The sequence below is a fragment of the Erithacus rubecula genome (genome assembly GCF_903797595.1).
Source record: "Erithacus rubecula genome assembly, chromosome: Z".
NCBI lineage: Eukaryota > Metazoa > Chordata > Aves > Passeriformes > Muscicapidae > Erithacus > Erithacus rubecula.
In genome coordinates, this window is record NC_136661.1 from 30,318,081 (window position 1) to 30,345,100 (window position 27,020).

The 27,020-nt window shown below is 40.1% G+C and overlaps 2 protein-coding genes across 8 annotated transcripts in view; one reads left to right on the forward strand and one right to left on the reverse strand.

Annotated features, from left to right (window-relative positions):
* The window catches only part of PIAS2 (protein inhibitor of activated STAT 2), a gene marked incomplete at its 5' end in the record, with an annotated part of 35,190 nt that extends 35,046 nt beyond the window's left edge, over positions 1–144 (reverse strand). For all 3 annotated transcript variants that reach the window (XR_013777160.1, XM_079330345.1, XM_079330344.1), the window contains one exon: positions 1–144. Coding sequence is in view for 2 of the 3 variants with exons in the window: in XM_079330345.1 (XP_079186471.1) it covers positions 1–144 (144 nt within the window).
* KATNAL2 (katanin catalytic subunit A1 like 2) overlaps positions 61–27,020 on the forward strand; it is a 27,514-nt gene continuing 554 nt past the window's right edge. The window contains exons 1-16 of one of the 5 annotated variants that reach the window (XM_079330357.1): positions 72–193; positions 1,610–1,678; positions 6,461–6,531; positions 6,915–7,081; positions 9,080–9,122; positions 9,510–9,633; positions 10,600–10,695; positions 11,208–11,306; positions 12,080–12,157; positions 14,847–14,945; positions 15,363–15,426; positions 16,647–16,765; positions 18,768–18,859; positions 20,383–20,493; positions 25,196–25,361; positions 26,748–26,850. In XM_079330357.1, the coding sequence (XP_079186483.1) occupies positions 1,676–1,678; positions 6,461–6,531; positions 6,915–7,081; positions 9,080–9,122; positions 9,510–9,633; positions 10,600–10,695; positions 11,208–11,306; positions 12,080–12,157; positions 14,847–14,945; positions 15,363–15,426; positions 16,647–16,765; positions 18,768–18,859; positions 20,383–20,493; positions 25,196–25,361; positions 26,748–26,850 (1,435 nt within the window). In that variant the 5' untranslated portion in view covers positions 72–193; positions 1,610–1,675. Of the gene's footprint in view, positions 194–1,609; positions 1,679–5,837; positions 5,857–6,460; positions 6,532–6,914; positions 7,082–9,079; positions 9,123–9,509; positions 9,634–10,599; positions 10,696–11,207; positions 11,307–12,079; positions 12,158–14,846; positions 14,946–15,362; positions 15,427–16,646; positions 16,766–18,767; positions 18,860–20,382; positions 20,494–25,195; positions 25,362–26,747; positions 26,851–27,020 lie in introns of those variants that run through there. The other 4 variants (XM_079330355.1, XM_079330356.1, XM_079330358.1 and 1 more) reach the window with 4 other exon arrangements.

Below are 27,020 nucleotides of genomic sequence, written 5' to 3' on the forward strand. Positions count from 1 at the left end.
CTTCCGGCGTTCTGATTGGCTGCGCTGAGGAGGCGGGGCGCGCCTGTGCTTGTCAGGGGTCGGTGGGGAACGGGTCCGGGCGCTCGGTGCGTTATTCCCGGCGGCATTCCCGCTAACAATCCCGACGGCATCTCTTGCCGCCATGGAGCTCTCCTGCCAGGCGCTGAGAACCACCCACCAGGCGAGGGAAGCGGTGAGAACCGCCGGGGAGGGAGGCTGCGCGTCGTGGTTGCGCGTCGTGGTTGCCATGTCAACGGGGGCGGGGCTCTGTGCGCATGCGCAGGGGTTGTTGGTGTCATGGCGGGGGAGGGTTCGGGCTTGACGCGGTTTTTAACCATGATGGGCGGGCGCGGGCGTGGATCCCCAGTGGCTTTGTCTAAGTGGTTCTGTAACAGTGTGCACGGCCTGAGGAGACAATCCGTAGTCCTTCCTCCACTCGCCCTTGTTTCAAAAAGTTACGGCTGCACTGCCCCATCCTTGGTATTTTGCCAGGTCGGGTTGGACCGGGCTTGGAGCAACCTAGGATGCTGGAAAGTGCCCCTGCCCATGGCAGGAAACTGGATGGTCTTAAGGTCACTTCCAACCCAAGCCATCCTGTGATTCAATGATTCTGTCGTTCTTGCTCTATAAAGCCCAGAAACATAAAGATTTTGTTGAATTTCATAACATGTTCTTTTGGTTCCATCTGCTGGTTAAATTACACCAGAAGGGAGAGAGGCAGCCGGGATGCTAAGAACCTTTCCCATAAGGCTTGTGGGGTGCTAGGCATACACCAATCCCTCTTCCCACCTGAGAGTGAAACGGACAGGATTTTTCACAAAGAGGCTTCTGGGGAAGATCCTGAGCCTGAATTTTTGGTGTTACGTCAGCCTCTTGAAGAACCATAGAATGTTCTGGGCTGGAGGGTATCCACAAGGATCATCATGTTCTTATTCCTGGCCTTGCACAGCCCCAGCATTCACACGATGTTCTTGAGAGCATTGTCAAAACACTCCTGGACAGCCTTGGACCACTCCTTGGGGAGTTGAGTGCCTGACCACCCTCCGGGGGATATCCAGCCTAAAACTCTCCTGATATCCAACCTAAAACTCTCCTGACCCACTTCCATTGCGTACCCTTGGGTCCTGTCACTGGTCACTAGTGCCTCCCTTCAGTTTCCTCTCCTCAGGAATTGCTAATAGGATAGGTATATTTACCTAGGAATGGGGTCCTCTAGCACAGTCTCTTTCTGAGCCCTAAACAATTCAGATCTCAGCCACCGAGAAGTCTGAAGGTGTGGTATTGAAACACATCAACATGCAGGAAGAGAGGAGAAAAGGGGGCCTGGTTTTTAACCTCACCAGTGGGGATTCACATGGCCTTTGTCCCAAGAATGGTGCTGGATACTAAATGCAGAAACCTTTGTGGGGCTGGGAACTGGAGCACAGGAGTTCTTCCCTGTCAGCTGTGCCACAGGATTTGGTTTGATGTGATTTTGGGAAGCTGGCTTCTCCATAGGCTTTTGGCACGATGGATTTGAAGATAACAGTCTATATTTTGGGTAAAGGGAGAAGGGAGTAATTTGTATTTTGCAGAGGAGCAGACGTTTGGAGCCTCTTTTTTTGATTAGTGACTTGAAGAACCACCTGAAGCTGCCAAGAGGATTTTTTTCTTCTCGTTCCTAGTCATAAGTTCTATGGTGAGCTTACTGTATGTCTTTAATTATGAAAGCTTATTGTAATCCTTGAAAAACTTTGGCAACTCTATTGTTTGCAGCAGCCTTGTATAATTTGGAAGAGAGAAGAGGGCAAAGCGCCCTTTCTTTGTCCTGGGAATTTCTATTCAATGGCAGCCAAGTTATACATTGTTTAAAACTCACCAGTTCCATTCTCTGCTTGTGTTTCTCAAAAGTACAGCCAGCAAGCCAGACAAGAGCTGAACATTCAGCCTTCTAAAAGCCTGTCAAGGGTGCAAAGGGCTGTGGGGAATGTAAAACTGGGAATACAGGGTGGTGGAGGAATAAAACTAGGTGAGCCCATCAAGCCTTTCTGTCCTGGCACATGGTGTCAGCTTGATTTTGAGGAAATCCATTCTTGTCAGCACCCTGGGATCCCAAAGAAAAGGAGGGAAGGGGCTCTGTGTGTGTTTTGGGGTCAATGGTTTCCCTGTGTGATTGCACAGCCACCTGGCTGCCTTTTGTGTGAATTCCTAATCAGGGATCTTTCTGAACACATCCTGACTGCCCCTGTTGGATATTCTTAGAGTGGATACACTAAGACAGAGCAGCTCTTATTCCCAAGCTCCTCAGATGATGACTTACTCTTCTAGCTTTTTATTTTTTATCCCAACATATTCATGTGGAATACATAGGGTCAAATGATAATGAAATGTTACTGAGTTAAATTAATCTTTTAGTAGGTCCATTAATTTCAGGAAATTGCTCAAGAGACTTTGTTGATTTAGTATGTAAATGCACTTTAGTGAAAGGTGTGGAAATTACTAAACAAACAATTGCACCTAAAGATGCACAACTATTAGAGTTTAATTTAAAATGAAAAAGAAAAAAAAAAAAAGGAATATGTGGCACTCTTTTGTTAAGGTAGAAATAAAGAAAATAACACTATAAGTGTTGAGCTAATTAGTTAAGTGCTCAACTATTTAGTTCTTAAAACAAGATCACATTTAAGTGCCTTAAGGTTTTATTAATTTCATGAACCCCAAAATCCCCTATAGTAATTTAAAATTTAATTACATATGGTTTTTTGTTCTTTTAAGAACAGAAGCTTATTAAACTTTAAACATTTAAACATCTATTGAAATACCAGTGGCTATAAACAACATGCAATTCTAAATACTAATTAAACAGGGAGACTGGATCACTATAAAGCTAAACTGAATTTTAAGTAACTTTGCACTAGTAAGTGCTCCCGTTTTTTTCATGCTGTGTAAGGTTTGGCATTTCCTCTCTAAGCACTGCAGAAGCCCTGGGCAGTGTTAGCATCTGCCTGGGCTGTGGCAGGCAGGCTTTTTTGTGGACATAAGTGCAGTGGGTCTGTCCTGAGAGAACAAACTGGAGCACAGGACATTAGACCAGGGTGGTCAGAGAGCTCTTTTAAGGAGACAGATAAAGCTGCTGGTGGCACTGACACAGACAGAGACTCATCTGCCTCATGGAAAGAGTGTGTGCTAAAATAATGGTGAAATCATAATGGGCTAAAATAACAGTAAAATGCAGGAAAGGGGTTGGTGTGACTGGTCAGCAATGATCCATGTTCCACTGGTTCTCCAGATTTGTGAGTTGTAACAGTTGCATGTTGAAAGATGCTTGATTTTCTTTGTTTAATCAAACACTCACAGAACTGGGCTACCAGAGATATCTCAGTTTTGTTTTTCAGGTCCAACTTTATACAAGTCATTGTCAGTTGATCAACTGATTAACAGCTTAGTTAATTTTCTTTGGACACATGTCTGACTTCTCAAAATCAGCCACGGCTGTTTGCATTCTTCTTGACAAAGGTTAAAGACAGAATTAACCTCTCAGTCTAAACTCTCTTCTCATTTTTAGATGAGGCTCTTTTGGGATGTAAATGTTCTTTTTTCCTTCTGTTTGGTCAGCGAAACGGGAAGAATGTTTCTATGTCAAGGTTGAAGTTGATGGCTCGCATGTAGACATAAAGTTACCCTACCCTACCACAAAGCAAGTCTGTACTTAAATCACTTGAGATGTTGCCAGTCACTGTATCACCATTTGTACTAGAACTTGAAATGCTTTAGGGATAGCAGAAGTAACAAAAGGGGATGAACAGCAGCAGATGACATGCCAGAGCACAAATTCTTTTCAAGGGAAGTTCCAAGCATGGATCATGAACCCTGTCAGTCCATCAGGCAGAGGCAATTCCTCTCTTGTCAGAATATCCATGTTTATTACATGAAACTCTTGATGTGCTTGTCTTCTGTGGCAGCCACTCTGTTTGCATACTGTGTTTTAAATACTCAAAGGTAGCTGTAACCTTGCCCTTTGATATGTTAGTAAATAAAACAGTTAACCTTTCTCAGCATAAACCTTCAGGAGCAGTTGCATTTCAAAGGATGTACAGGTGGGATTCTCAGCAAGTGATTACTCCAGCTTCCTTCTTGCACTTCCAGGTGTGTTTTGGAAGAGTCAGGTCATCCAGGAGAAATAGTAAAAGTGTGACAATTCAAAAATCTGTTCTCCAAGCACCAGCATATCAGAAGATTAAGAAGGAAAAGACCTTTTCAGTCTCAGAGTGTGTGTGTTCTCTCTTTGCTCATGCCAATTCTCAGAATTGATTCATTTCTTGTTGCAGCACCTCCCAGGAACCAGTCTGCTTCATTCGAAAGTTACCTATCTACAAAACATTTACACAGCACTCCTTTCTCCCCAAAATGGCTCAGATAAATTACCTTTGTACCACCACTGGAGTGGTATTGTAGCTTCCTTTTGGAAACACTTTCTCAAGAGGATGTGAAGGGTAGTAAATGTAGGAAGGGGTTATGATTTTTTTTCCTTTTCCCCAGCCAGTTTTAGACTTCATTCTAGTAAACCAGAGTAGCATTCTGTGGATCTTTTTTTGCAATGTGTGAAACGCCAATACACTTTGACTCTACAGGAAATGTTAAATCAAACCCCAGCTCTTCCTTAGTCGTGACACTAGATGGCCCCACGACTGAAGCAAATATAGGAAATACCTGCTGGATGGGATACTTTTTCCCGGTTCTATCCAGTAGTTTTACAGGCTGGCAGATTTTATTTTAAAATAAAACAGTACCTCATGGTGCTGTCTCAGGTGTTGAAATTAGCAGTGGATTGCCGTGTGATACCCAGTTCTGTTTACAGAGCAGAAGGAGGTCTAACCAAACAAAGGGATGGTGCATAAAGAAGTAAACTGGTTTTGCACCACCCGAAAATCACCTTTGATTTTTGAAATAAACGATTCTCTGCTGTCAGCAGTTTGCTATAATTGCTCTCTCTTCCAAGAGACAGGACAAAATAGAGAAATTGTCTTTATGTATGTATATTTCTTTTGCACATCTTCTGGGATTTAAAAACATCAGTCTTGGTCGTAGTAGTTCCTTGGCATCTTTGTGCACCAGGCACAGGCAGAGAGCAGCCCAAGTCCTTGATACAGATGGGGAGCTCTGTTTGCAGTAGGAAGAGGACAGAAATCTGTTTGTCACCAGGCAGCTCGGTTGGGATAGAAGGGAGGGGAGCTGGTGGTGGAAGCAGGAGCCTGTGTTGCTTTATTATGCAGTGTGATCAGGGGTGTATGTGCTGTGCAAGCAACAGCAATTGCTGCTCTCTGCCCATCTATTAAGGGCCACTCCTTCATGTTCACACTGGGTCCTCACAAGTAATCACAGAATCACAGGAAAGGCAGAATACCTCAGGCTGGATCATCGAATCCAACTCCCAATGTCTCCTAACCTGAAAGAAAAGGGAAGTCATTAATTTGCCTAATTGTGTGTTTAGCCATACCTACTTCCCCTGTGGAAAAGTTACAAATCCCAGTGAGACAAACCAAACCATGTGCTGATTTCTAGAGCTTTCATTGTAGCAACTTCTGTTATGACCCAAAAATCTCAGAAGTTTTCTGCAGACACTGAACATATACTGAGAGTAAGTGTTTATTCCATCATCTTACATGATTCTGTTTCCACAGCCCCTTTTCTTCTATTTGATACTGCATCTGATACTCTTTCAGATGAAGCTTCACTGGATGAAGACAAGGATGTTTTATGCTGCCTTGTTTTTATTACTGAACCATTTGTGAATGACTTTGGGTTCTCCAGTCTGTGCCAAGACATCCATGGAACTGACTCCATATTGAAATTTCTTCATGTTGGGTCCTGATTTTGGTCAGTCCTGTGTTAAAATAGTGCAAGTTTCATGTTATTCCAGTGCACTGATTCTTCCAGTGTCTGCGTTTCATTTGTTGTGTTTATACATCAAGGCCTTTGAAATAGGAGGTGCCAGCAAGTGTTGCAGCTGCTCTTTGTAGGAGAGTCATGCAGATCCCAGACCTGTTCACCAGCTCCCCTTCTCCAGGGACTCAGAGAACAGGTTTCTGGTTGCAAGGGAAGGACAAAGCCAGGATGGAGCACAAGGTTTCCTTGCATAGTCCCTGAAGCATTGAGCTTTGCAAGAGTCCTGCCTTGAAATTCACAGTACTCTAAACATGTTGGGAGACATAATCATAGTCAAGGAAGTAAGTTATTTGTTCAACCCTAAAGTAATTATCTCTTCTCTAGGAAAAGGTTTCTACCCATCCAATAGCCCTGATAATGTGTAAGAAAAATTAGATTGAAAACCACTTTCCTTGTGTTTATTAACAGTGAGTTGTTTTACAGTTCTTACATGCTGTTGTGTTAATTTGTTTGTTTCCAGAGGCTACATTTAGATGCTGTTTACAGCAATAAAGAGAATATTACATTTGATCTAGAGTTCTGTCTTAATTCACAGGAGGAGATGCGAACAGAAGCTCGTCGGAAAAATCTCCTCATTCTAATTTTGCATTATTTAATCGAGGAAGGGTATGTTTTTTAGATAATAGTGCTCTACCCTTGTGGAGTTGTATGTATCTGACCTGCTGTACTACATCTTTCTGTCCTCTCTTCTGTCCTGAATGGACAGTGTGGGCCTTTGGGTTGATGTGAGGAAGTGGTAAACTACTATAAGAAATCATCGCAAATTGCTTTGCTAAATTGTTTCAGCTCCTGAAACAAAAATCCCTGTATAATTTTAAAATATTTTAGCTTATTAAAATAGAGTTTATACTTCTGTAAAAATGGGGTTGTGCACAGGTTAAAAATATTGTATGCTTACTAGTGCCTTGTTTGCTTCTTCTTCAGAAAGCAGAGTAAGATAATGACTCTCGGATTTTTGATCTTTGTTTGTTTTGTTTTTAAATCACCAGGTATGTTGATGCTGCAAATGCTTTGGAACAAGAGGCAAAATTAAGTTTACGAGGATTTGAAGTTTGTGACAACATTGATCTTGAGACAATTTTGATGGAATATGAAAGCTACTATTTTGTAAAATTTCAAAAGTATCCTAAAATTACCAAAAAGGTCCTGGACACTGGTATGTGGCTCTGTTCCAAAATGAAAGCTTTTGTTTCCAATGTCTAAAATGTGTATTTTCCTGCTATGCTTACAGCCCTCTTCAGTATTTAATGTTCCAACACTTACAATTACAGATCTGTAGTTCTAGCACACAAGGCACCAGAATTGAGAGATGTGGCTTTGAGCCCTTCTGCCTTTCCTTCTTTCTTTACATAAAGGAACTAGAAGGTAGCATATTTCTGTCTTTTGAAAGCTGCTTTGGAATTGGAAAATGTCAGCTAAGCACAAAGCATTATGACATTGCGGCTTATAAATGAAATTATGTTTATCCACTCTCTTCTCATGGGAAGAGAACAGTAAATGAACATTATAGAATAAGGAAAATCAGAATATGAGCATCCTGTTACGACCTTGAGAGCCTGAATGGTTTTGCACTTGAGCACAGAATGTAACTTGGAGAAGCTGTAAGAACAACCATATGAGAGTAAATGATGAAAAGCTTGAAGGATAAAGGTTTGGATTAGACATTAGGAAAAATTTCTTCATGGAAAGGGGTGTCAAACCATGGCACAGGCTTCTCAGGTGGAGCAACATCCCTGAAAGTGTTCAAAACATGTGGATGTGGCACTTGTGGGTCAGTGGTGGCCACTGCAGGGGTAGGGAAGTGATTGGACTGGATGGTTTTAGAGATGTTTTCCAGCTTGAAGGGTTTAGTGATTATTTGCTTGAAAAAGGCATGTACTTTTAGAACCTGTGGATTGGTATTAATACAAAAAGGAAGAGCAGCCCTGCAGGACAAAACAAAAAGGACTTGTTATGATTACAAATGTATTACAAAGCACTTTTTCACATTGTAGTGAAACTGAGCAGTAGTTGAGACTGAGTCCTAGTGAAAGAGAATTCTCAAAAAGCCACTCTTGGACTCTTAAAAGCTTTCATGATGCATTTTTTTGGTCAGTAAAGCTTCTTAGGCATGGAGCAGTGTGCTATTACCTAAGCTCAGATTTGTGACCATGCTGGCAGGGAGGCATCTTCCTTTTCCCCTAAAGCATAAGCAGGCTCTTCTCCTGCTCTGCACATAGTTTGCACCATGCCCTAAATTGTGCCTGTGGCCAGACTTGCATATCTAAACAAAATCCTTGGCATGGTGTTCCTTCCTGCTGAATTCTTTGCAGCACTCTTGGCAAGTCTTATAGTGGCAAGTTGGTCATTTCCATGCTGAATTCCAGTTGGAAGTGTTGTAGGTATACCCAAAAGATTACAGGTTGCTCCACTGGCTCTGCTGCCCCTAAACACAACATGTTCCCAAGCTCCCCCAGGGAAAGAGATGTTTGGGAAGGGTTATTTTTGCAAGTGTCTGAGGATCATGAGCAGAAGAGCATTGTGCTCTGAAAGGAGAGGTGTTTTGCACCAAGCAGGGGCACATTGGTAGCATGCAAACTCTTGGCTTTATGAGTTCACATCTGGGCTTTGCGAGTTTGACATTTTGCTTAAAAAATGCTCTCTTTGACAGCAATTGTTTAAAATTATATAAATGCAAAAGATAACATAGTTTGATTACCACTATTGCAATGTGACATTTATTCTGTCTTGTTATGTTGATCTTGATTCCTCTTCAGAGGAGTAAGACAAATGCATATTTCCCAATTCAGCAATGAAAAAAAATATTAGCATTAAATAAGCATTCTGTGTGATATATTAAATTATTGTACTTAATCTAATTTCTGGTAGTGTCCATTTACTGTGAACATGATACTGGTTTTAAAATGTAAGCAGAAAAACCAAATACTGAATGAGCTAAGATGTAAAAAGCTTGAAGCAAAACCACTCTCACCAATACCAGTTTGTTTTCAATAAGTTTTTGCAAATTTGCAGTGCTTATACTCACACTGTACTTGTTTATGCATGATTATTTCCAAAGTAATTGTTGTGTGCTTAAGAATATTTTTTAAAGGGGAAAAAAGATTCAAATTTATATCCTTAATTATTTTCCATTTTAATATTAATTTTGCCACAGCAGAAAATAAACAACAGCTGAAAAGTGGAGGAAGAGCAAGAAGGTGAGAGAAATGTGTGGGATGTTTTTCTGGGCAGAAAATTCTCCTAGTGAAAGCAAATATACACAGTGGTTATGATAATGTTGAAATACCAGAGGAGTATCAAAGCCTAGATCCATGCTCCTGACATTGTGTTGTGGTTTTTTTCTGTATGTGTTAGAGGAAACTAGGAACTTATTTCCCTGATTGCAGAGCTTCAGCAGTGTGGATAAAGTGGGGTGGGGTGTTTGAAAAAAGTAAGCATTGAACTCTGCTGTGGTTGAAATTAGCACCGTAACTTCAGTGGGACCAAAGGTAGCCTAAAACTGCTTTATTTGAAAGCTTAGGTTATTTTGAAGAAAAAAATAAAAGTAAATCATGGAAGTCTTGCATTATTTTTCTTAATTCCAGGACAGCAACTTCTTCTCGAAATGTACCAAGGGTCAAACAACAGACAGTGCAACAACCAGTGACAAAAACTTCACCTGGGAGTACAGCAGAACCTAAATCCTCCACCAAGGAGAGCCCCAGACAGGTTTAAAGATGTTTTGTTTTGGCAGCAGTACAGTTGAAATTAATGTGATTTTGTCTGTGATTTGCAAGAGGATGGGAGTCACACGATTAATAATTGTGCAATTAATGGGATTTGCTGATTATGTCACTTAAAGGATTGTAGGTGCAAGACTTTGAGAGAATTTCTGGCCGTGAGTTTGGGGGCAGTCACAGCCAAAACTTAGAGGAAAAGGAGGCATATAATCCAACCTATACTGAAAGCAGAGTTTTTCTGTTAATACCAATATATTCATCCTTTTGTGCCAGAAAACAAAACAAACAAATAAAGAAGAAAGTGTGGTATCAGTTGTAAGCATCTTCACAGTGCGTAAGTTGTTTGAGACTGGGGAAGTAATTTGACTTTCTAATGTTCAGGTTTGAGAGTCCCATTTTGGTGAGATTGCTGGGAAATCTAATTTGTTATCTTCCCTTTAGAGAGGGTGGAGCAGGAACAGCAGGTTGCTGAGCAAGCACTGTGTCTACTGCAGCCTTTTTTTAAGGGCCTGGCTATATTTGTGCATCAAGAGGAACTCTTCTCTGACCTAGTGCTACCCCTAAAATACCCTAAAACATTGGCTTTTGAATTTTACAGCAATAACTGCTGTGAAATGAATACATCATCCTAAAATATCTCCTAATTTCTGAGTTGACAAGCTGTGCCTTTTACTTGGCCTGTCATTTCCACTGTTCATAAGAGTTGCTTCTTATGTAAAATGCAGTTTTCTGCTCAGTACATGGAATAACTTCACTGCTGAGCTCCAGAGCCATGGATTTCACTGCTGCCACCAGTCAGGTGAAGTCTAATTAAATGAATAGTGGTGTTTAAATGATGAATATTTATCTTAGAACTTCATTTGGGCCTGTGTGAAGAGATGGAATGATAGTTATAATGTAATATCTTCAATCCATTTGTTTGGCAACACATGTTTTGAAAGTAATTCTTCTTTAGAACAGTGATGGTGCAGATACTCTGGATCAGTCTGATTTTGGCTTAAGCATCTCAGGAATCAGCAAAACTGGAGGAGACAGCTGTCACCCAAAAAAGGTTGGTGGAAACCTGGTATGTGGTTTGTCAGAGAAACATGCATGTGGAAAAAAACCCACAGAGGTTTTCAAAAATATCAAATGCTAGGGGGGTTTTTGTCTATTTTTATATAAAATGTTTCTGCATAATCAGCTGAAGAGTCAGTTTTATAATTTTGTATAAAAAGTTTTATAATTCTTTGCATAGGAGGCACTTTTTGATTAAATACTATTTCAAACATATGCTGAGAGGAATATTTCATTTTTTAAAACTCAATGGTAAATAACTATGACTGAAGATAAATTTTGAATTCCTAAATGAGGTAATGAAAGGCTCCACAGTTATTATTGAATTGTTGTGTGTTCTATCCCCATTGTTACCATGGTTTTTGGGGTCAATTTTTGCCATAATCAGACTGTATATGCAGTGAGGAAACACCTGCTGTAATTGCAAGCAAAATTTGGTCCACTGTATTTTTAAGGGTAGTGCTACCACCGTGGCAAAGCCTAGAGCAACATTTTTTTCTCCTTTAGGGCCAAATAATTGACTTCCACAAGATGATTCAGGATGCTGTCAGAGTATCACCAGATGGAATTCCCTTGAACAGCCTTAATTGTGATCCAGATCCATCAGTAAGTGTTTCTATTTATATTTCCATCCAATCAATATGAACTTGAGTTTTACACATCCAGGAACAAAATAAAATACTACAACAATGCTGGGTTTTTTTCCCAAGTGCTAAAAAAGGCCTTGGATTTCTAAGAGATGTATTTCCTCCCTGAAGAGACAGACATACTTGATAGTGGTCTAATTTGATGACAGTTATTTCTGAACATGAAAGCATGCAACAAATAAAAAATGAGACCTTACAATGAAAAAAATTTAAAAAAGCAGAACTTCTGGGGGTGAAATCCTGGTTCCTTCCAGCTCTGTATGTCTCTAGCATTTGTCTCAGCTGAGACAACAATAGAATTTTGATGGTTGAGATAAAATTTCTGTAAACGCTCCAGCCACAAGCTAGAACTTCTCAGATAGTGCATGCAGCTTTCATGGTGCTTGTCTGCCTGGCAACTTGTACACCTGAAGAAACTGTCCAAAAAGAGAATTGTGACAGAACAGTGACCTTCAGTTGCATTTTTCATTCCTTTTAATCTGTGTAGGACGTATTTATGACTGTAAGTGCAATGAGAATGTTGCTCATTTTAAAGTTGATTAGGGTTAGATTCTGTCAGAGGAAAAGATTACTTACTGCAAATATGATTTACTTCAAAACTTTAATTATTACACATATTCCTGCAGCTTTAAAAGTTGATATTACTACAATGTAGCAGATTTTTAACAAATACCTAATAGTTTGTCTATAAGTACTTGCAGTCTGACAAGAACTTATGTTTTTCTCTTTTAGGAACGATTATTGAAACCTCTTAGTGCTTTTACTGGCATGACTGGTGAGATGAGGGAACTTGCAATGGTTGTAAGCAAAGTAAGAGCAGATCTCCATGTCAGTTGTAGAGAGATATTGGTAATCTTTGCCATCTGGGAATGCTGCTTGTTTCTTTTTGCTGTCACTGACAGTGCTTATTCTTGAATGTGCAAGTTACTTTTCTCTCCACAAAGCTCCCCAACAAATAATTTCTTTACATGTAATGATGTTTCTTTTTGATGCACAGTGAGAGGAAATAATTAAGACCCTTCCTTTCTAATGGGGAACAGGTAATTTATTCATGTTGTGCAGGCTATCATGGCTTTCCTCTTTGCTACAAAAAAAAGTACAATACATCACTGAAAAGAGAGATTTAAATATATTAGCTAAAACCAACTATTATCTAATGTTTTCTCTAGCTGTGATCAGATGGTGGGAGAAACCTTGATTCCATCATTTGAGTGAAGGTTCCATTCCAGGCCCAGGGCTGTAGTCAGTGTCAATGGTGTGCCAGTGTCAGCAATTTCTGAATTCTGAATGTATCTACTATATAGCATCTACCAAAATTATAATTAAATCCTGATATTTCTTAATGGTTTAGAATCAGATAATCGTTTAGGTTGGAAAAGCCATCTAAAGTCATCAAGTCAAACCATTCCCTAGCACTGCCAAGGCCACCACTAACCCCTGTCTCCAAATACCACATCAACATGGCATTTAAACTCCAGGGATAAGGATTCCACAGTGCCCCAGGCAGCCTGTGCCAAGACTTGATAAATCTTCCCATGAAGGAATTGCTCCTGACCCTCCCCTGGCCCAGCCCGAGGCTGTTCCCTCTCCCCTGTCCCTGTTCCCTGGGATAAGATCCCAAATCCCCCCGGCTGTCCCCTCCTGTCAGGAGCTGTGCAGAGCCACAAGGTCCCCCCTGAGCCTCCTTTTCTCCAGGCTGAGCCCCTTCCCAGCTCCCTCAGCCTCTCCTGGGGCTCCAGCCCCTTCCCCAGCTCCGTTCCTGCCCTGGACACGCTCCAGCCCCTCGGGGTCTCTCCTGTCCTGAGAGTTCCAGGGCTGAGTCAATCATCCCAAAGGATTCATAGCACCACAGTGTTTGGTAGTGTTGTGACTTTGTGCATATAAACATCACAAGTGGTATCAGTTTTGGTAAACCTGCTTATAATCATCTTTCTAAAAAGCCTGGAAGACTTTTGCAGACGGATTTTTATATCTGTATGGTCCAAATTCTTGGTCCACAAGTTTTGCATTTGACATTTAGTAGAACTTAAATGTCATAGGAAATTTCCACCTTTAAAGTAAGAAAATTCGCATTTGTTTCAATCCCTATCTAGTCTTTTATTTGTGGTAGACCTTAAAGTAATGTTGTTCTTGTTGTTACATTAGCAAAAAAAAGCAATAAAAATTTGCTTTCTCTTCATTATGGTGTGCTTTTTTGAACTGTGCTCTGTTATGGTATATTCCTAGTTGCTATGGTAATCAACAATGTATTAATCAATAAAAATAAATAGCATGTTATATCTATTTCATATCACAATCTAATTTAATTTGGAAACAGTTATGGAAGTCTCTACTTAATAGAACAAATATGATTCATCTTAATTCACTGTTAATAGAAAGGGAAAGTGTAATCTACTCTATATAAATAATTTTTTTAAATTGTATTAAATCAACTTTTCCCCTTGGATACAACCACATAATTTTCCTTCAGTCTGTGTGGACTGTTTTTGTTGGAGAGCAGAATTTATTCTGAGTATTTGTACTGAGGATATGATATTTTTTGCAGAACAATTAGCCCTAGAACACAAAGCCAAAAATATTATGAAGGCAAATGGAAAGATTCATAGAAGATTTGAAAAGTTTGATGAATTAAATGAAATTAATTTAGTGAGTGCTTAAGGGCATAGACTAATTACTGTCTATCTTTTGACAGATGCTTAGGGGAAAAATTTATTCCTCTTGCAGAGTTTCTCACAGCTTTTCTTGTAGCATATAAAATCTTGCATAGCATGGAGTAAATAAAAACTTTTCACTGTTACTTAAAACATGAGTAATGGCATAAGAAGTAGTTATTTACATTACAATAGGTAATAACTTAACTAATCTTAACTAACTTAACTAATGGTGCAGCCATAAAGTTACTGAGCATCAAGTTTAAGAAAAAAACCAAAGTATTTTCATGTTGCACGTGAGTGAACTGTGGAACTTGTGACTACAAAATAAAAATGTTTAAAAAGGAGGGAAGAAAAATTCACTGAAGAATGAATGTAAAAAGGTGTTTCATCTCAAAGATTCAGATGTAATTTGAATTACTGAAGAATTTTAATTACTGGGTGTAAACTTGAACCAATGTGTCACTATGATTGCTTTTAGTTCTTTTTTACACATCCAGTACTTGCAACAATAGAGACAAAATATTAGGATTGGTGAACCTTTATATCCCAGTAGCTTTTGGTATGTTGGTTGGTTCCTAAATTGAACTAGCAGAAAACAGATCTGAGGAAGATCTGCTCAGCACCTACATTTGGTAGGAATACATTAGGGAACCTGGGGCCTGGAGGAGAAGTGATTGCTGTGTATGTTTCTCTCCTAGGAGGTCTCTGGCACTTAGGGTTAAATAATACAGCCTGTATCACTTAACAGCACTATTATTTTATCACTGAGTCATCCTTTTGCTTTGCCAGAGTTCATTATCAACTGCAGAAGGAGTTTTGCTAACGAGATGTGATGTGTGTTGCAGGACATTTATCTCCATAAGCCAAATGTGAAGTGGGATGATATTATAGGACTGGATGCAGCTAAAAGGCTGGTCAAGGAAGCAGTTGTTTACCCCATAAAGGTAAGGTGCTAAATAGTTTTGAGAAAACATGCATTCTTCTACAGGAAAATCATCTTTCAATATTAAAATTGTAAGAGTTAGGTCCAATCCTTTGGCACCTTTGGCATTGTAAGAAGTGCTGGATTTGGCCTATATTAATTCCATGGGAAATTACTTACAAAAGAAAATCTCACATCAATTGCACTTGAAAAAAAAATGAACAAACCACTGAAACCAGATTTCAAATAATAAATACAGCATTTTTCTCAGTACTCATATCATACATGTGACATTGTTTTGGTGTAGTTTTATGCCTCTCTTAAAATTTCTTATGTTTCTTGAATGTGCTAGAAGCAGTGAAGGTGGGGACTACAATCCCTTGCAGTTTGTTTTAGATTATATATTTTTAATCCCTGAATTAATTTTCTGACTCTGCAGTATCCAGAGCTGTTTACTGGGATTCTGTCCCCTTGGAAAGGATTATTGCTGTATGGACCACCAGGTATGGAGAGCTTTTTACCACATCTTGGTGTTTGTCACTGCCTCTTGTTTTATCCTGTGAATAAATCATCAATGTTAACTAGATCAGATGGTTAAAAAAGAACATGTTCTGTAGATAAATTAAAAGGAGAGAATGTTGGATGGTTGTGTCCATCTCTGACACTCAAACCTGGCCTTTCTTATGTGTCTTGGCTATTTTTGTACCTGAAATCTTCCAGAGACAGTACTTACACTAACAATTCAGGAGATCGAAAACTCAGATCTCTGTTTTTACTCATCTTGGACCATTTTAATCAAGTTTGGCATGATCCTATGATACGTCAATAAATCTGCCATGGACTTACCTCTGTAGTGAAAAATGTCCTTCCTTTCTTTTGCTTTTAGGGGTTGTTTTGGGGTGGAAGTTTTGCCTTCTTCCAGCTGGATATTCTCCTTGTCGGTGCAGCTTCCCTGCTCCCTCTGCCCCACTTTGACACAAGCATGTGGCTGGAAGGGGGCAGAGGGCACAAGAAGCACCTGAGTCAGGTTGCAAAGCCTGACTCTGCAATGAACTCCATTTCTTCTGTGATTATTTAAATGTTCTGCCACAGAAAGCATCTGACCATTTCAGCATTCACTACTTCCAGATTTGGAGAATGCATTTGCAGTTCTGTGTTGACTGAGTTTCTTCAAACAATCCTGAAATGGACACAAAATATTCTGAGGGCTGGAGCCCCTCTGCTCTGGAGCCAGGCTGGCAGAGCTGGGGGTTGCTCAGCTGCACAGAGAAGGCTCCAGGGAGAGCTCAGAGCCCCTGGCAGGGCCTGAAGGGGCTCCAGGAGAGCTGCACAGGGACTGGGGACAAGGCAGGGACAGGACACAGGCAATGGCTCCCAGTGCCAGAGGGCAGGGCTGGCTGGGATATTGGGGAGGAATTGCTGGCTGGGAGGGTGGGCAGGGCTGGCACAGGGTGCCCAGAGCAGCTGTGGCTGCCCCTGCATCCCTGGCAGTGCCCAGGGCCAGGCTGGATGGGAATTGGAGCAGCCTGGGACAGTGGAAGGTGTCCCTGCTCATTGTTGGGTGTTGGGCTCAATCACATTTGAAGGTCTCTTTCAACCCAAATCAATCTATGAGTTTTTTACTGTTTTTACCTGACTGGTAGTAGGATGAGGGGAATTTATTAAAACATTTGCATTTTTTTCCTTTGGAGGGTGATTTTCTCAAGCACTGGGTTTTTTTTAGGTACTGGGAAAACTTTGCTTGCTAAGGCTGTTGCCACAGAATGCAATACAACATTTTTCAACATATCAGCATCCACCATTGTCAGCAAGTGGAGGGGTGATTCAGAAAAACTTGTCCGGGTAAGAATTATCTCTCATTCATTATTTTTTAACAAACATCATGTTCCCCCTTGAAGGACTGGGGTTCAACACAGAAACAAGGATTCCTCTGATATAACCTTTCCTGGTTTAGACAAAACATGACTTTGATTATACCTAGTTCAGAAAGCAGGAATAATATCACTTCTGCAGAAATCTCACAATGGATTCTTGCTGTTGGTCTTCAGTTCTGTAATGTGAGATGGAACAGATGTTCTGAAGGCAGCAAAGATCTCTGACTGCTTGATGAGGAGTCAGACAGTCAGAGTTCCAAACTAGTGTGTGCTTGGTGACCTCTTCAGAGCATTTCACATCCATTTTGCAGGGGTTGGCTCCTAGGCACACTGCAAAATATAATTTAGATTCCCAAGTTGTTCATGGCATGAAGTGGGCAAAGAACTCCCTTGTCACAAATATCTTCCAGTGAAATGCAGATGTAATGTTGTTTCAAGGAAGGTAGTTTGCTGGCAAATAACTAAATGCATTTTTGTGTATAAACTAGTGAGGTGTGTGCATGGCTCCCTTATGGTACAAAAAAAATCAGGGATTCAGGTGTAGCATCCTTGCCCATTTCAGTGGAAATCCACAAGCCCTTAACCTGCCTTATCCTCATCTCTTGGGCTGCACTTCAGGTAAATGCAGAGCTCTTGGAAACAAATAACCATAGCAAACTGTTCTCTGCAAATGGCATTATTACTCTCTCTTGAAATGTAGGCAATGGCTGCAGCACACTTACTTGTCCTGCCTCCTGTGTCCTTTAAAATGGTATATTTTTCTTCTGACATTCCCTTTCTCTATTACTGATCCTCTTGACATCTGTTTCTGTAGCTTCCTGGAATTTTCTTTTGTGATATGAGTACGTGGGGACAATCTGGTTTCTGCTGCCATCATCCTGAAGGTTTCTGTGAACATGGTGCAGCACAAGCATTGATACTGAACTTTACCCTTAATTAAACTTATGGCAGAATCAAAAAATGAAGTAAGATTGTGGATTGGGAGACTTGTAACAAAAGTGTTGAGTGACTTTATATCCTAAAATCACATGAGGCTGGTGAGGGGGAAGTTTATATTGGATTTGTGGTCATTTGAGGCATATCTGTCATCCTGTTTTTCTCAGTTCTACAGCATATTTCTGTAATTTTATATATTTTATATGTTATATTTCTTGTAAAATTGTATACTGGTCAAGATCTACTTCTTTCTGTGGGAAAAATAACTTAATCCCTGTGTTTCATGCTCAAAGTGATGAAAATAATATGTATCTTTAAAAACTTTATTTTTTTAAGTGTTCAGATTTAGGAGTGCTGGACTAATATATATTATTAATGATACTTATCTAAGAACTCAAAAACCAGTTTATTCAAGAAGAACTGACAGTGTTTTCTTATTTCTAACATAGACCTCTCTGTGTTTACAGAAAATTAGATGAAAATTTGTTCTCCAAAGAACAGATCCACTTTTTTTGTTTCAGCCTAATAGTTCAGTTTTTAAAATCATGATTGTTCAAGCAATTTATGTTTGTTTTGATCAGGAAAAAAAATGAGTGCTTGATTCTTATCAAAAAAATCAGTGCATTTTCTTTCATTATGCTTCAGCTGACCTCCAATTTTTTTCCCTCAAATCCTTATTTAAAAAAAAAATAGTACAAATGGAGCAACAACAAAAGGCACATGTTTAATCTCAATAGCAACTTAAGAGTTCTCAGAATCCTCTGATAGATCATTTTCTTCTATCCCATTATTCTCAGGGCACTCTGATAGGATTTAGACAGAAAGATTTACACATAAAGACAGGATTACAAGGCTGTGTTCTTTCTATCTCCTTTACAAACCTCCCAGATTTTGAGAGGATTCAGAGATCCTCAGCCTACCCAGAGCTTTTTCCCAGCAGATATCCCTTGGGGTGTGGGTGCTGTTAATTTATCTTCCATGCCAGTTCCCTTTAGTGTTAGTTTCTCTTTCACATTTGCTCTTCTCTCTGACAGGTGTTGTTCGAGCTCGCCCGGTACCACGCTCCTTCCACAATTTTCCTGGATGAGCTGGAGTCAGTTATGAGTCAGAGAGGCACTGCTCCTGGGTAACTGGTGGGGCCACTGTGGGGATTAAAGGAGAGAGGTGCAGTGGGTGTGTCACAGCAGAGAAGCAGGAGAGGTTGTGTGAGGATTAGCAAGGGGCTACAGGGACAGCAAGGGGAAAGAAGGGAGGTGCAGGGCTTTGTAACCAGTTGTGCTGTACTTTGAAGGGATTTGAAATGGGAATAAAGGGCAGGGGTGAGGGAAACAACAGGTGAATTGTTAGAGGTAAGTAAGAAGCAGTTTATTTTGTGACACTTTGAACATAGGCATAGCAGAGTAATAGGGAGTGTATGCAGTGGAATAGCATTTTCATCAGTGGCAGATTTTGGTGGCATTGTCAGCATCTCCCATTGCAGGAGTAGGAGTATGTTTTTACTGGAATCCAATATGTGGACAGTTTCTAGTTAAAAACACATTAAAAAGGTTAGGGATGAGAAAGAAGCTGGAGAAATATAAAAGTATTGTTACAACTATTAGGAACCCATTACAGGGGATTTTACATACAGTGAATTACATGATCACTTTATTTATATTATATTGTATGCCTATATTCTATGCTTACTGTTTGTAAATAGAATATTCCCTGTTGTAAAGATGCTACTTGTAGTCATTCTCACTTAATAGATGCAAATTATGAGCCAAATTTGTCCTTCATATGTACATTTAAAAGCTCTCATTAACATCACTGGGTTATATACTCTAATAAGGACTTTTATCCTAGATGTTCTACTTATTTTTACGTGTACTTACTAAATACTGACTTGGCATTGATGTTTGAATGCCTTTGCAGAAATAAGTCATTAAACCTGAACTGCAGCCCTTACCATCTAAGGTCCTGATGTTTTCCCTGGGCTTGATCCAGGAGTTTCCAAGAGCTTCACATCTGGAACCAAGAGTTCCAGCTGGTTTTCTGCAAAACACATTACCTGTATCAGGGCCAGAATTCTTAGCACTTTGCTTAAGTTTTCCTCTTTTGAAGAAGGATTCTTTCTGTGTGGTCTCTGCCCCATTACTAAATTCATATCAGTTTGGCATATTTTTCTGTTTTCTTTTGATAGAACATTTTGCAAAATGTTGAATTCAGTAGTAGGTTTATCTTCTTGTGGTCACTTCACATTCACTCACAGAAAAATGCTACCCTGAAGAGTAGGTGCACACCAGTTATTTAATGGCAACTATTAGAAGAATTCCCTGCCATTGATCAATCAATCAGTCAATCAATTAGATCCCTAGGTATTTTGCAGTAAATTTTGGTTCTGCATACAGATTAACATGAAGAAAAAAATATTTTTTTTTTTTTTAAATTCACTAATAGTGAATTCTCCTCACTTTAATGCACTGAAAAGAGTCCATTTAAATAATCATTAGAAAGCTTGATTTTAATGCTTAGATGTTAGCTAATGGAGCTTAATCATGCTTTGAACTGGGGCAAAACTGTGACAAGGGCTCAGTTGCTGTGAATGGCACTGTATAAATAAAGATGATTAATGCACTGAGCAAATAATATTTCTCTGAATCTTGGTAGTGGTGAACATGAAGGAAGTCGGCGGATGAAAACAGAATTACTGGTGCAGATGGATGGCTTGGCCAGATCTGATGATCTTGTATTTGTTTTAGCAGCTTCCAATCTGCCATGGTAAGATATCCAGAGAGTACGTTTTGAATACATTTTCATGAGCTTCTAAGCACAGATAAAGATTTTATTTAGACTTTTGCAGAAAAAGCCTTGATATTTGGTTAAAGCATTTAAAGATTAATTTGGAGCTTTTACTTTTAAACTCTTCAATTCTTGCTATTTGTGTCACATGAGAATAATCCATAATAAAGTCAACATATGCTAGTCGTACCAGCTGCTAATATTTAAAATGGAGTATTTGACTTTATAGGCAAGTTATTTACTATGTTTAAGCTAAGAAGGGTTTTCAGCCTGGAATTGTAAGGTGCTTAAAACATCTGGTGCTTAGAAGGATACTCCATAAATAGGAATGTTGGATTTTATTTGTATCAAATGTGGCTTTGAAAAGTTGAGGGACAAAATTCTTTAGTTTCTTCAATACAAGTTAGTATAGAAAAAAAAACACTTTAAGATTGGAACTGTGTGTAACCACTGCAGCTTCCCTTTAAGTATTTATAAAAAATCTAAAGTCCTAGAGCATGTATTATTTTGAAAATACAAATGCACATTTTAGTTGTGCATATCACCAAATGCTCTCTCACAAAGTCTGTGGTAGCATTTTATTCCTCTTGTCATCTCATTCCCTTTTTGTCAGGCCTGGCTGAAAAGGTACAGGGAACAGGCAGATAGAATTAAGCAATAGAAGTGGAGTTTTTGCCTGAGAATTGAGGCTCAAAAGTGATATTTTCAATCAGCCCCATGTGGCAGGTAAGCCTAGGTTGTCTTGTCCAGGGTCTTCAGGCTCTTTAAATGAGAGAATAGTTGTGTGGACACCTAAAATTTGTGTAGAAGTCAGCTGTTCCAAGTTAGGCTGGTCCCTGCCCTGGCCCAAAAGTGCAAGTACAGAGCCACCATGGGCTCTTTTTTAATAGCCATAATAGCAAAGTCTGTGTGTTGGTTTCAGGGATTTATGTTTTGCACAAACTCATGAATTTAAACTAATGCAAAATCCACCCCGTTTTGTTACAGTAGATATATAAAAGGAACTGAGCTGAATTTGATTTAATTGTGTTCCAGTTTTGTAAGAAAGTGCTGAAAAAAATAACTGTTCTCTGTGTGGACAGTTAAGTTTGAAAGAGAATTAATACAGTATTAACACATTTGTCTCTTTGTTAGTAATACACTATAAATGTTTATATTATTGCAGCATTGTTGCTCTTTTAGAAGAAGATCTGAGCAGTTCATTACACCTTTCTGTGGTCTCTTAAATTATCCTTTGAGATAATTATCCAGGCAGAGAGATTTCTGCATGTGTTTTGTTACTCTGTATCAGCCTTACACAATCAATCTTTCTGGGAAGTTGTGTGAAATATACAGAATTCAGTTTTGAGTATTTTATGTATTTGCTTTTTGATCATTTGATAACACTGAAGTTCTAATTTCTGCAAAATTGCTTCTTTGAAACATCCAGAATGACAGCCTTTTTTTAGGGTTGAGACAAAACAACAAGGTTTCTGTTTTGAGGGGCCTGCACTGAAAGAAAGCTGTCAGTCTGTGTTGGGACAGGAATGGCAGCTGAGATGTTCAATTCTGAAAGTTTTATACCTGAGACTTTAAAATTTCCTTTTGGACTTTCTCTCTTGCCTGGTGGAAATGTGCCTACCACAGAGAAAATGCTTTAGGAAGGGACTGGGCAAATGCTTAGAAAAGTGTTTGAGGGGGATGGGAGGCCTGGTGACAGCCTGAGCTTTCACATCACTGGGATTCTCCAGCGTCAAGGAATTTGGGATTATCTGCCTCCAGAGAGGTTAGCAGGTTTTGAACCTCTTTTAGGACCCAAACTATATATTTTCAGACTATGTTTATGAGTATTAGGTGACATTCAGCCCCACTGTCAGACCAGACTTCGTTTCTACAGGAATAATTCGTAACAAAATTTCAAAATACCTACTGCTACCTAAATTGTGGCTTCACAGTGCAGCCCCATGCTCTTGAAACATTTGTTAAGCTGGATTTCAAGAGATTTGTTTAACATGGATATTTATTGATCAGGAAAAAAATTAGTACCAAGCTGCTTTTAGAAGAATGAAAAGAAGCCTAAACAAAGCTCTTTACACTGTCCTAAGCTGCACTGCAGCTATTGATCTTCCTCTTCAGCCTGTGCTTGCTGCCCAGCCCTGCTTTCTGCTGCTCATCTGAAAGGTGTTTCTGTTGACTAATTACTTGCTGAAATGTTTGAATGTAAGTAAATAAAATAAAGGCCTAATTAGTGAAGGGATAAAGAGATCCTTATTCACATAGTTTGCTAGTGTATCAGCACATTTAATTCAGTTTTCATTGCAGTGCTGTTTTCTTCATATCCTTACTCTCAGGAGAAGCTGGGTGCACACCAATAGATTCTGACCTTCCTACCCAAACCATTCTGTGAACCTGTGATGCCTCCTAATGTTTATTGCAAAAAGTCATCCATCTTATGAATCTGCAGAGCTTTGTTTATCTTTTCATGAGCATCTCTCAGTACTTCCATTAGCTGTTGTTTCAGAGAATATTTAGGTTGGCTCAGTGCTTTGTATTATGCTCTGGTTAATGTCACTTAACCTTACATTTGATGACTGACAAAACAATTCAACAACAACCTAAACGCTCAAGATAACAAAAAACATTGTTTCTTTATTTCCCTCTTCAGCCAACAGGTCACTGTAACCTTCTGGATAAACAGAATCACAGAATCACAAAATCACAGTGGTTTGGGTTGGCAGGGACTTTAGAGCACATCTAGTTCCACTCTCCTGCCACGGGCAGGGACACCTTTCACTGACCAGGTTGTTCAAGCACCCTGTTTGTGAACACTTCAGGTATGGGGCAGCCACAGAGCAGCTGTGGCAGAGCAGAGACTTCTGTTGGAGACTTATTTACAGAACATGGTTAAAGGAGCCCATGAAACTCTGTTCTTGGGGGGCCTGAAGCAGAAGGAGTGATGGAAAATGTGATAATTTGGAGGATTTACAGGCTATTTGCAGAGTCTGGCCTTTACCTGCAAAGGCTTTTTAGAGTACCTGTGTGGAAACCTCTAAAACCCTGAGAACTTCCGTCCTTTTAACACAGATGTTAATGTGGGTGTTAATATGGATAAATAACAGAAAAGTGTTACCAGCCAGAGTAATTATTTCCAGCCAAGCAAGACAATTTTAAGAAGTTCAGCTGAAAAATACATTTGGAAGGTGAAAGGAGATTAACATGGTTCTTTATCTATGCTAGGTGGGTCACTCTGTGAGAGACATTGCACAGTACCTGAAACAGCCTAAAATATCAGTAATATCAATGCAGCAACACCTGTTGGTTAAAAAATTCTGGTATTTAATTCTGAGGCCTTGATTAGAAGCACAGGGGTGGATCTGAGTGAATTCCTGTTGTCCTCTGAGTTTCTGGTTTTCTGATTTTTGTGTTCATTGTTTGGATCAGCACATGTGGAACAAGGTCTCCCAAACCAAGACATTTCTGGGGAGAGGGACACTTCTGTTCCTGCAGAGCTGACAGCCAGGCATGCTGTTGGGAGCCCATTTTTGAGTTTCTTCATCATGCTGTGCCATAGAAAAATATGATTTGGTATTCAATTTTTATTTGGTATTTAAAAAAATAAGGACAAGTCACCAAAGGTGACAGAAATTAGCTCTGGTGTTGGGCTACAAATCCATCTTGAGCTGGCTTTGAGTTCCCTGTGAACTAAAATACAAACAAGAAACTCCATTTGTTGCTTTAATGTTGACTTTGCTGGGAAAAATATTTCACCAAGAGAACTGAGGATGGGACAGGTTTTTTTAAGTGTATCTGCAGTCCCAGATTGCAGATAGAACCCTCCAGCAGCTGGTTCCTCATGCTCAGCCAGCACAGGTGGAAATGATGCTTGGGGCTTCTGTTCTGCCTGCACAAGAAACTTTGAAGTGGGCTGCCCCTGGATGAGATTTTCTTGCCAGGTATGAGGACTAAATAATATTTTAAACTGGAATAAGGAGTCTGTGACTGAATGGGCCCAGTAGAGAAAGATTGGTACAGGACCTTTTTCTTAACTTTTTTTAGACCAAACATCATAACCAGTATTGACATTGACAGAATCAGGGTTTTTGGCTCACTGACAATATTTATCCAGCCTCTTCACCCTACACATGACATTTTTCTGATAATAAGGATAATGTCCTTTGTCTCTGTTTATCATAGTAATAAAAATATAAATAAAAAATTAAAATATAAATAAATATAAAATATATAAATAAATATAAAAATATATTTTGAATTTGTATTGCTGGAGGAGTCTCAGCTTGGTTCCTGTTCTGCCATAATACACAGCCACACATCCAAGACCTTCAGTCTGGGTTTTATACCTACTGAGCATCCCTTACTAAGCAGCAATTAATTAGTCCTGAGAGTGCCCCAGACAGGCAATTTGCAGTGACTCCTTAACAGCAGAGGGGGAAAGGGAGAGGTTGCTGCTGATGAGACATGCTGCAAGAGTACCAGGGCAAGGGATGGAAACCACAACTTCTCATCATTACTGTTAGCATCAGTGTCACAAGTAGCGTATCACTGAACGGGAATACACTGGATAATTATTTTTAAATAAGTAATTTTTTTTTTTTTTCATAGCTACAGGTGAGTATCTTGCTGTGAAAGCCACATCTCCTGACAGAGATGTGCTGAGACACTCCCTCTGCTGCTCTGCTTGCAGGGAGCTGGACTCTGCCATGCTGCGGCGGCTGGAGAAGAGGATCCTGGTGGACCTGCCCAGCCAGGAGGCACGGAGGGTGATGATCCAGCACTGGCTGCCCCCTCTGAGCAGCAGCAGCAGCGGGGTGAAGCTGAGCACAGATCTGGACTACAGCCTGCTGAGCCAGGTGGGCACTGCTGCAGCTGCTGCTGGGCCACAGGGGTGACCGAGGGCTGGGACAGCCACACACAGAGCTGGAAACACACCTCAGCTCACCTGGGGACAGGTGAGGGACACTGGTGGGAAATGGGGCTGAGGATGGCACACACAGAGCTGGAAACACACCTCAGCTCACCTGGGGACAGGTGAGGGACACTGGTGAGAAATGGGGCTGAGCATGGCACACACAGAGCTGGAAACACACCTCAGCTCACATGGGGACAGGTGAGAGACACTGGTGGGAAATGGGGCTGAGGATGGCACACACAGAGCTGGAAACACACCTCAGCTCACCTGGGGACAGGTGAGGGACACTGGTGAGATGTGGGGCTGAGGATGGCACACACAGAGCTGGAAACACACCTCAGCTCACCTGGGGACCAGCCAGAGGGACACTGGTGAGATGTGGGGCTGAGCATGGCACACATTAATGGGAATCACTGGCTTCGTGCAGCTCTGCCTGCAAAATGGTGTGTCCTGGTCCTCTCTGCTGGGCCATCTTTCCAGCCTTAAATACAGGGAGACTTCCAGCAACAGCAGATTTTATCACTGTTCTCACCAAGCTGGGAGCACTTCCAATTCATCAGGGTAATGAACAGTTAATTGTGTAGGGAAAGTTTGTCACAGCTCCACTGCTGTGGCAGAAAAGAGGATTTGACAGCAAAGAGATTCACTAGATACCCCAGTTTCCTTCATGTAATCATTTGTCACATCCTGGATTCTTTGGAAACACAACTCTAGAATGGTTTGGGTGCAAGGGACTTCAAAAATCATCTTGTTCCAACCTCCAGCTGTTAGCAGAACACCTTCAATTAGCCCAGATTGCTCAAGGCCCCAGCCCTGTGCTGGTTTTGCATTAGACTATATATTTAAATATTTTAGTTTACCCAGCTGAGATTCTTACATCTGTTTACAGAGACAATACTGCTCAGTTCTGGGTTCATAAGGAAATACATTTATTGTATTATCAGGAAAGCTGAGGATGGAAAGCTCAGAAAGGTGGGTTTTATTTGACCTGCAGAAAATTGGCATTTAGTAAGAAAATGCCCAGTGTTTTCCTTAGTCCTATGAGTATTGTAGGTATTCAAAGAATAACAAGCTACATAATTTTGATGGGATGGTACAAAAAAAAAAAGTTTGTGTGTGTTTCTATGTGTATATAAATGCTATAATATGTATATAAATTTATAAAATATATAATGTATATAAATGTATATAACATGTGTGTATATAATTTCAGACAGCAATAGACTTCACAAATTTTTATATCCATACATACACAATATATATGCCTGTAAATTCCATTTTTGTCTGATTTGTGAGCTGTAATGTATCATTCTGATTTCCATCACAGGAAACAAATGGATACTCTGGGTCAGACATAAAACTCGTGTGCAAGGAGGCAGCCATGAGACCAGTGAGGAAAATTTTTGATGCTCTTGAAAATCATCAGCCAGGTACCTCAGCTCTGAACAGAGAATCTGGGAAATGCTGATTTCCTGCTGTAACTCTTGGAATAAATATTCTAACTCCAGCAGGTGGAGCTCTGATATCTGCCTGGAAAAGTTTTAAACTACACTCTAAATTTCTAAAAATCAGGGTTTCTTTTAGAGCTGTCATTATGTGT